The 9028-nt window shown below is 40.9% G+C and overlaps 1 protein-coding gene across 1 annotated transcript; it reads right to left on the minus strand.

The window, feature by feature from the left end:
* Positions 1–3932: 3932 nt before the first annotated feature.
* Positions 3933–8786, minus strand: LOC109885972 (endonuclease domain-containing 1 protein-like). The gene is made up of 2 exons (XM_020477751.2): positions 8311–8786; positions 3933–6751 (listed from the first exon to the last, which is right to left on the minus strand). Exons 1-2 carry the CDS (start codon positions 8635–8637, stop codon positions 6020–6022), a joined length of 1059 nt encoding a protein of 352 aa, XP_020333340.2. The 5' UTR covers positions 8638–8786; the 3' UTR covers positions 3933–6019.
* Between the last annotated feature and the right edge of the window lie 242 nt (positions 8787–9028).

Below are 9028 nucleotides of genomic sequence, written 5' to 3' on the forward strand. Positions count from 1 at the left end.
TAGCGTACCACAATACATCTACTCTTCTGCCACAATACCCTAGTGTACCACAATACATCTACTCTTCTGCCACAACACCCTAGTGTACCACAATACATCTACTCTTCTGCCACAACACCCTAGTGTTTGCTGCTACCATGACTCCAACTTTGGCCAGGTCTTCATGCCTTGTATGTGAGGCCACCCAAATGATATCACCGAGCGGCGCACCTGCAGTCCCGACCTGCAGGTCAACAGATGCAGCCAGTCTGGTACTAGCTCCTAGGTGGACATACTTGTTTAAGTTGTGAGATATCTACTGTTATATCACTGTTTACTTTGAGCGTGTTTGCACTGATCACCCCAATTATTAGTAGTTTTTTCTGTATTTTTTGAGGGATAACTCTATCCCCGGTGTCAGCTCCCCGGTGTCAGCTCCCCGGTGTCAGCTCCCCGGTGTCAGCTCCCCGGTGTCAGCTCCTGGTGGTTTGTTAATCCTAATCCAGTCTCCCACCTGTAACACCCAAGGTAGAGGGGGAGACTGCGCATTAGCTATTTCCACCATCGTGCTAACGTTGGGTAATCCCATCAACTCCCTAGGTCTGGGTCCTGCTTCTGTGGGAGTTAAATGTAGCTCCACACAGGCTTGTACTTGTTTAGGCCCCCAGTCTTTCCCTGCCTTCCACAACCCTAACGATGTTTTAAGCTTTCCAATTGTTCTCTCCGCGCAACCATTTGCTTGGGGAGTATAAGGAGGGGAGAATATGTGCGAGACTCCTTGCTCGGCACACCAATCCTCCACTCTCTTATTCCTATTTTGGGTCCCATTGTCAGTCCTCAACAATGGGAATGGACCTAGAGCAAGAGTCAGAAGGTTAAGCATTTGCAATACTGGCAGCGCATTGGATGATTTTGAGGTGAGCACTATTGAGTACCCTGTAGCCATGCACACCGCGACTATAGCGTACCTGTGCCCCAACGAGGTGGCCACATTCATGGGACCCATAGTATCTAACGCTAGCTGCTTCCATGGTGTATTGCATTTAATGTGTTGACCTTTTACCCTGCCTAGGTTGCTAACCTTTTGCTCCTGGCAGGTAGCACACTGAGTGCATATATCTAGAACTTCCTCTCTAGTATATAATATGCCCTCAGTTTGTAGCCTCTTCATAAATATCTGGGAACCCAAATGTCCCCAATCTTCATGAAGTGCTCTCAGCGTATCTCTTTCCTGTTTGTAGAGGACTATTCGGCCCATCTGGACTAGTTCATCTACTTCTCTGTTTCCTAGTTGGTTAAAGTCTGCTTCTGCACCTGCCCAGTCGGCAGCCTTTTGATGACTCACTACTATATCCATTTTCCTTCATTCCCCCTCATATGGGATTGGTTTATTCTTGGCACCTCTGTACCCATTATTCTGCCAAATCGTTTTATCTGAGGTCATGGCCTGTGCACAGTAGTAGCTGTCTGTCACTACTTCTATCATTTTTCAGTTGGCCCCTGTGCAGTGTAAAAGGGCCTCTAACACTGCCATCACTTCTGCTTTTTGGGCCGTGCCTGTGATGATCCTTTAAAGTCCTTTAAAGTCCATCCTGAAATTGTACCCTGAGGTGTCCCCTCTTTGCACTTCGGCTGTCTTTTTTTCTCTGACTAGCCTTTTCTAGGTTAGCCTCTCTTTGCATTATTTACTTCCATGTAAAGTCCCATTTCCCTACTCCTGTGTCAGTGTCTAACTGACCTAATACATTTGCACATGGGCCACTATCTGTCTCAGTTCTTTCAATGTAGTTTTGTTTATCTTCCTCTTAACTGCTGCCTTTAATGACTGTGGTTTAAAACCGGCCTTTTTCGCTTCCGCATCTGCTTCCTGTTGCCGCAGCTAAATACTGACAGTACCAGATATGGTCTCTGTATCCAAATATTGACTGACTGTCTCACTGTCTTCCTGTTTACACTAATGAATTTTATAGAACTCAACATTTCTATGTAGTAACCTATAAGATAATTATATAGTTCAACTTAATTAACCGATACTCTCAATGACCCTGGGTCACAACAGACGTCATATATTCTTGTCATCTTTCTACTATTTAAAGACAAACCTTCAAATGATTAGATAAGGCCAAAACGCTGCTAAACATAGCCTATGTTTTCTGTACTAATGAAATCTCTCTTTTGGGAGTCCTCTGTATTTTATCTAACAATAACATGGGTTAATCTTAAACCAGTCTCATCAATAATTGAATATATATTGCCTAGTATGGGATCCATTACCTACAGTACTATATTATCCCTAAGAACTGCAACATATTTATTTTCATAATTAAATTTAATGCTTATAAAATCACTATTTTTCTACCTTCATCTTTTTTCTGCCCTGCTGGCTTAAAATATATCTTAAATACTGTACATAAGTCTTCCTGCATGGCTCTCAACATTACCCTGGTGTCTCCTAGATTCGAGTCCCGTCTTGTAGCAGGGCCATTGCCATGGGGGTACCAGGGCTGTGCATAGAAGGCCACAATACACACTTACATCCTCTGGTCCCCCTTCTTTTTCTGGAATGACCTTTAATTAGAACCCAATTTCGTATTACTACGAGGTCTGCCTGCCTTGACGGCGCTGAAAATAATTCACTCCTGTTGCCATATCTTCACCTTGAGGTTTGTATAAATTTCCTATTTAGTTATAAACTCTATAGTACTTTCTTATTTCTCAGGGACTTTTCCTCATACAACGCCCATAGTGACACTTACGCACTATGTTAGCTTTACTTTCCCAAGGAAATAATACATTTCAAAGTAGTTATACACTTTGAATAGAGACTGGTGTTCCTTAATCATCGTATAATTAATTTCCACCTGTTCCAACAATTTCTAGTGAAGTTGATCAGTCTTCACAGAAAATTCTTAGGATTCAGGGTTATTTGCCTAATCCTGTTATTGGAGGGGCCGTCATATTGCACTCCCCAACAGCTATCCCACCGGCATCACATCTAATCTTTGTACTGTTTTCGGGAATCAAGCTGCGCTCTATTAGGTTATTACCACTCATTTTAAGAGCGTTGAGTCTATTTTTCCTTTCCAGTGGGGCCATTCCTGAATTTTCTAGGGTTATTCCTATTACATCCCTCCAGTATTTTTTTAGGACATGCGTTGCACACCCCATTCTAAGGTTAAAGTTTCCTCTACTTTCTCCCTCAAGTGGCATCACTTTCACTATGGCCCAATCTCCTGCTTGGCCTATCATTAGATCGCTGGAGGCGATAGCTCTTTTTTCAAAGTGTTTATCGTCCCAGAGGTCTGTCTGCCTTTCCACCCGATCATCTCTTTTACTGCTTGCTGCTCATTGGGTGTTAAATCTTTCCATTCATAACCTGGTACGCATACCGCGAACCTACAATCTGGTAGATTTACCTGTAGCCTAAACTCCCGGTCTGGGCAGCTATTTGTTCTAGCGCTGCCTCTCCTAGGTCAAGTGCTGCTGCCATATATGTTATTATTTTATTATATTTTATATATATATATATTATTTTAGGTCGTATAGGTTATGTTACTTAATCGCTTTCTAACTCTTCTATCGGTGCCCCACGTTGGGCGCCAAGTGTCACGGTGCTGACTTTTGCCCGTGGCCTGCAGCAAAAGTCTCTATCCCGTCCCCTGGCTAGTATTCGTAATGGCCCTTCGCGTGAGTTGGGTTTGTTCCTTCGTTCACGTTGTCACTCCCTTATTTGCCGGTCGGGTGTGGGGCCTTGGATAGATGAGTCCTTTATTACGTTATGTTTATAGACTCTTCCTATACTCCCTAACCTTGGGTCCTCTTCTCTTATATATCAATACCTAATAACTAATCTTCTGTTAGTTATTATGCTGGTCAGCTAGTAGTCACTGGGAAACTAGTATTGTTATATGTATTGACTTTTCCAAAGATATATTATTGTCCACACAATGAAATATTCTTTAGTGCAATCACTTTAACCTATAACCAGGGTCACTTTCTGTTCCGTGAGAGTGTCAGAGGCGTTTGCTCTCCAGATCGTTAATCTGGCCTAGTTGTCAAAGTTTCAAGCTTTTATTAAGTCACTCTGTTTTCGGTCTTTATACACGTTATTACAATTCAATGGTTCTACAGTTTCCCAATACATCAATAATGCTCAATCAATCCTTAATGCGCTATGCTATGCGCTATGCTATGCACTATACTATGTGCTATGCTATGCGCTATACTATGTACTATACTATGTGCTATGCTATGCGCTATGCTATGCGCTATGCGCTATACTATGTGCTATACTATGTGCTATGCTATGTGCTATACTATGTGCTATGCTATGTGCTATACTATGTGCTATACTATGTGCTATACTATGTGCTATGCTATGTGCTATACTATGTGCTATACTATGTACTATACTATGTGCTATACTATGTGCTATGCTATGTGCTATGCTATGTGCTATACTATGTGCTATACTATGTGCTATACTATGTGCTATACTATGTACTATACTATGTGCTATGCTATGTGCTATACTATGAGCTATACTATGTGCTATACTATGTGCTATGCTATGTGCTATACTATGTGCTATACTATGTGCTATGCTATGTGCTATACTATGTGCTATGCTATGTGCTATACTATGTGCTTTGCTATGTGCTATGCTATGTGCTATGCTATGTACTATACTATGTGCTATACTATGTACTATGCTATGTGCTATGCTATGTGCTATGCTATACTATGCCACGTAATATTTTTAAAAGTTCAACACACTTCTTTATGACTCTTTAAGCAAAGCAAACAGCCATATATTTACCTTGAAGCTCTATTCCCTTGGTCCTTCCCGAAACTGGTCTCTATAAGAGTACTAATATTTTAGCAGCCCTCTGCTGTTTATATGACTATAATCTTCTTATTTAGTCCGAATTTCCTATGGTTTTTACTGCCTACTGTTTAGATATTGATTCCTTCTTATCGACTCTTGGCTGCTACGAGGCTTTAACTATTCCTGGGCTTTTTCACTCTTGCCGAACTGTCCGTTACTGACGCACCAAAGATGGAACGTTGTTGCTTTCAAGAGTTCTCCACACCTCGCATTGTTGAGGGGCGAAGTTCTCTCGTGCACAATCTTGTTCACTTATTCTTTTTATCGAGATGCGTAGTAGAACACAATTCTTTAAGAAATACCAGTCTATAGTATGCTCGCGCCTTGAGATCAAAGTAGTCAATACAAACAGAGTATAGTAAAAGTAATTTACCTGGTCTGATGATTCTCTATGATGTCCAAATCATATGGGTAGAGGATCATGCCTAAGCACTGATCTCTCCTCCTTTTATACCTCTTCTAGACACTCAGTTTGGGGAAAGATGTTCGGGAGTGCAATCTATCTCAACACAGAGTGCCATTTTATTACGTATGGTAGCACTTAGTCCAAAGTTAGGTCCTCTAGCACTGATGCCCATAGGTAATCTTCCGTTGGGGCGTCGTCTTGGTAACACGCCTCTTCAGTCTTCCTATAGGTTGGTTCTTGTTTAATTCTCAGTACTTGTATTTCACATGCCTTTGGCTCCCTCTGCTGGTCACCTGCTGTTGTGGCAATTTCTTATTTTATCCCCCAGTCAACAGATGGCCTTAGAGTCCATGAATGTGGCCCTGGAACTGGACTGGCCACTGAGGGAGGGGTCCGATGTTTTTTGCCTTTTGCCACAACCCTTATAACCCTTATAACCATTATAACCATTAAACACGTATAACCCTTATAACCATTAAACCCTTATAACCATTATAACCATTAAACACTTATAACCATTATAACCATTAAACACTTATAACCTTTATAACCCTTATAACCTTTATAACCCTTATAACCATTACACACTTATAACCATTAAACCCTTATAACCATGAAACCCTTATAACCATTAAACCCTTATAGCCATTATAACTTAACCCTTATAACCATTAAACCATTATAACCCTTATAACTTAGGGAATGTGTACTGAATAGTTGTGGGAATTACCACTGGACAAAACTCATCACTTTTCATCACAGTCACAATCACATCCATCCTCGTCATCACAATCCTTTAACTCCCCTGATGCTCTCGCCATCTTTATGTTCCCCTCTCCGTTCCCCTCTCCACTCCCTTCCCTGACCCTCTTTTTCCCCGGCTCAACCTCTTCCACAGCCTCTAAGTTCCTCCCTGTCTCGTCCACTAATACAACGTTTCTTGGACAATTATTGTGAAACACCTCGACTCCGACATTGTAGACTTTGTTCAACTCCTTTTCGAGTGCTCCCAAGGTTTCCGGTTTCAATGTTTTCCCCTTGTCTTCCTGTTGGTTCTCACCCCAGTGTGCTTGGGCCACCCACTTTCTCAGGTTGCTGTTGTAACAGCAGTAGGCTGTCCACATGAGATCTGGGATGTTCACTCTGTTGTTCAGTTTGTTGTTCTTGCTGGGCACTGCTCCAGTCAACACATAGGCTTTTATCTTGTTGTTGTTATCCTTACAGTTAAGCTCAAGAGCTTTTCTGACTCTGCACTCCATTGACCTCCAGCTGCCTCGGTTGAAGGAACTTGCCTGGGGAACGGCGTTCGTCAGGGTGAAAGTGGACCTCTTGGGAGCATCATCAGGTGCGTACGAACACGGGAACAGGTGACCTCTGTCCAGACCCCGGTTGTTATTTCTGTAGTCTGTGTCCACAGCCTGGTGTTTGACAGCTTTATTATCCACCTTCATGTCACTTTGGTCCTTTATATTTTCAAGCTGCAGAAACATCAGTCAGACATTACAACTCTGTAACAAGTTTAGACATTACAACTCTGTAACAAGTTCAGACATTACAACTCTGTAACAAGTTTAGACATTACAACTCTGTAACAAGTTCAGACATTACAACTCTGTAACAAGTTTAGACATCACAACTCTGTAACAAGTTCAGACATTACAACTCTGTAACAAGTTTAGACATTACAACTCTGTAACAAGTTTAGACATTACAACTCTGTAACAAGTTCAGACATTACAACTCTGTAACAAGTTCAGACATTACAACTCTGTAACAAGTTTAGACATTACAACTCTGTAACAAGTTCAGACATTAAAACTCTGTAACAAGTTCAGACATTACAACTCTGTAACAAGTTTAGACATTACAACTCTGTAACAAGTTCAGACATTACAACTCTGTAACAAGTTCAGACATTACAACTCTGTAACAAGTTTAGACATTACAACTCTGTAACAAGTTTAGACATTACAACTCTGTAACAAGTTTCGACATTACAACTCTGTAACAAGTTTAGACATTACAACTCTGTAACAAGTTCAGACATTACAACTCTGTAACAAGTTTAGACATTACAACTCTGTAACAAGTTTAGACATTACAACTCTGTAACAAGTTTAGACATTACAACTCTGTAACAAGTTTAGACATTACAACTCTGTAACAAGTTTAGACATTACAACTCTGTAACAAGTTTAGACATTACAACTCTGTAACAAGTTCAGACATTACAACTCTGTAACAAGTTTAGACATTACAACTCTGTAACAAGTTCAGACATTACAACTCTGTAACAAGTTTAGACATTACAACTCTGCAACAAGTTTAGACATTACAACTCTGCAACAAGTTTAGACATGAACTCATAAAAGATTACTGCACCTGTACATAGCCCACCAATAATTTAGCCCAAACAACTACCTCTTTCCATACTGTATTTTATTTATTTATTTATTTAGCTCCTTTGCACCCTATTATTTCTATCTCTACTTTGCACATTCTTCCACTGCAAATCTACCATTCCAGTCTTTTACTTGCTATATTGTATTTACTTTGCCACCATGGCCTAATTTTTGCCTTTACCTCCCTTCTCACCTCATTTGCTCACATTGTATATAGACTTGTTTATACTGTATTATTGACTGTATGTCTGTTTTACTCCATGTGTAACTCTGTGTTGTTGTTTGTGTCAAACTGCTTTGCTTTATCTTGGCCAGGTCGCAATTGTAAATGAGAACTTGTTCTCTACTGGCCAACCTGGTTAAATAAAGGTGTTCTCTACTGGCCAACCTGGTTAAATAAAGGTGTTCTCTACTGGCCAACCTGGTTAAATAAAGGTGTTCTCAACTAGCCAACCTGGTTAAATAAAGGTGTTCTCTACTGGCCAACCTGGTTAAAAAAAAATTTAAGTCACAATTTCACAATCCAGACTTAAACTGAAAGTGGTTGGACCAAAGATGCATTCGTGTCTCAAAGATACTGTATGTCTATACCTGTAAACAAATACACATGTTGAATGAATAGAGATTAGAACTACCTGGGGCTCGATCATCCAGGACTGATTTGGTCTACCAACTACCTTACCAGAGAAGGTGTAGGCTGAGAACACAGGGATCCTGTTGGTCGTGTCGTAGAGAGTTGCAAACCTGTAGATGTTGTTGTACTTCTGGCAAATCGGCTTGTAGCGGTTCTGGTTCTGGACTGTCCCACCAACCAAAATACCTGGGAGATTTGGAGTTGTCCCCTCCAGGAAGAATGTCTTGCACTGTGGAACTTCGCTGAACTTCTCCACTACATGAGAGAGAGCAGGAGGAAGGAGAGAGAGGAGGAGGAGAGTGGAGAGATGACTCAATACCCCCATCATCACCTGAAGACTGTACACCACAGAGACAAAGATGAAGTTACAGAGACCAGTTGGTAGACTGGAGACTGTTGAGCTGAGTCAGGACAGACTGATTTAAATAGTTATTACAGAGACCAGTTGGTAGGCTGGAGACTGTTGAGCTGAGTCAGGACAGACTGATTTAATAACCTCTTAAGGAGCCGCCCCTTTTTTAACATTTTTGCCTAAAATGACAGACCCAAATCTAACTGCTTGTAACTCAGGCCCTGAAGCAAGGATATGCATATTCTTGGTACCATTTGAAAGCAAACACTTTGAAGTTTGTGGAAATGTGAAAGGAATGTAGGAGAATATAACACAATAGATCTGGTAATAGATAATACAAAGAAAAAAAAATGTTCTTTTGTAAATA

The sequence above is a fragment of the Oncorhynchus kisutch genome, linkage group LG16 (genome assembly GCF_002021735.2).
Source record: "Oncorhynchus kisutch isolate 150728-3 linkage group LG16, Okis_V2, whole genome shotgun sequence".
In the NCBI taxonomy this organism is placed as follows: domain Eukaryota; kingdom Metazoa; phylum Chordata; class Actinopteri; order Salmoniformes; family Salmonidae; genus Oncorhynchus; species Oncorhynchus kisutch.

Excerpts from the sequence above, each read along its gene's own strand:
- LOC109885972 (XM_020477751.2), bottom strand. The coding sequence starts at position 8,637 with ATGATGGGGGTATTGAGTCATCTCTCCACTCTCCTCCTCCTCTCTCTC. Across the intron at positions 6,752-8,310 it reads CCTGGATGATCGAGCCCCAG|CTTGAAAATATAAAGGACCA; the intron begins GTAGTTCTAATC and ends ATGTTTCTGCAG.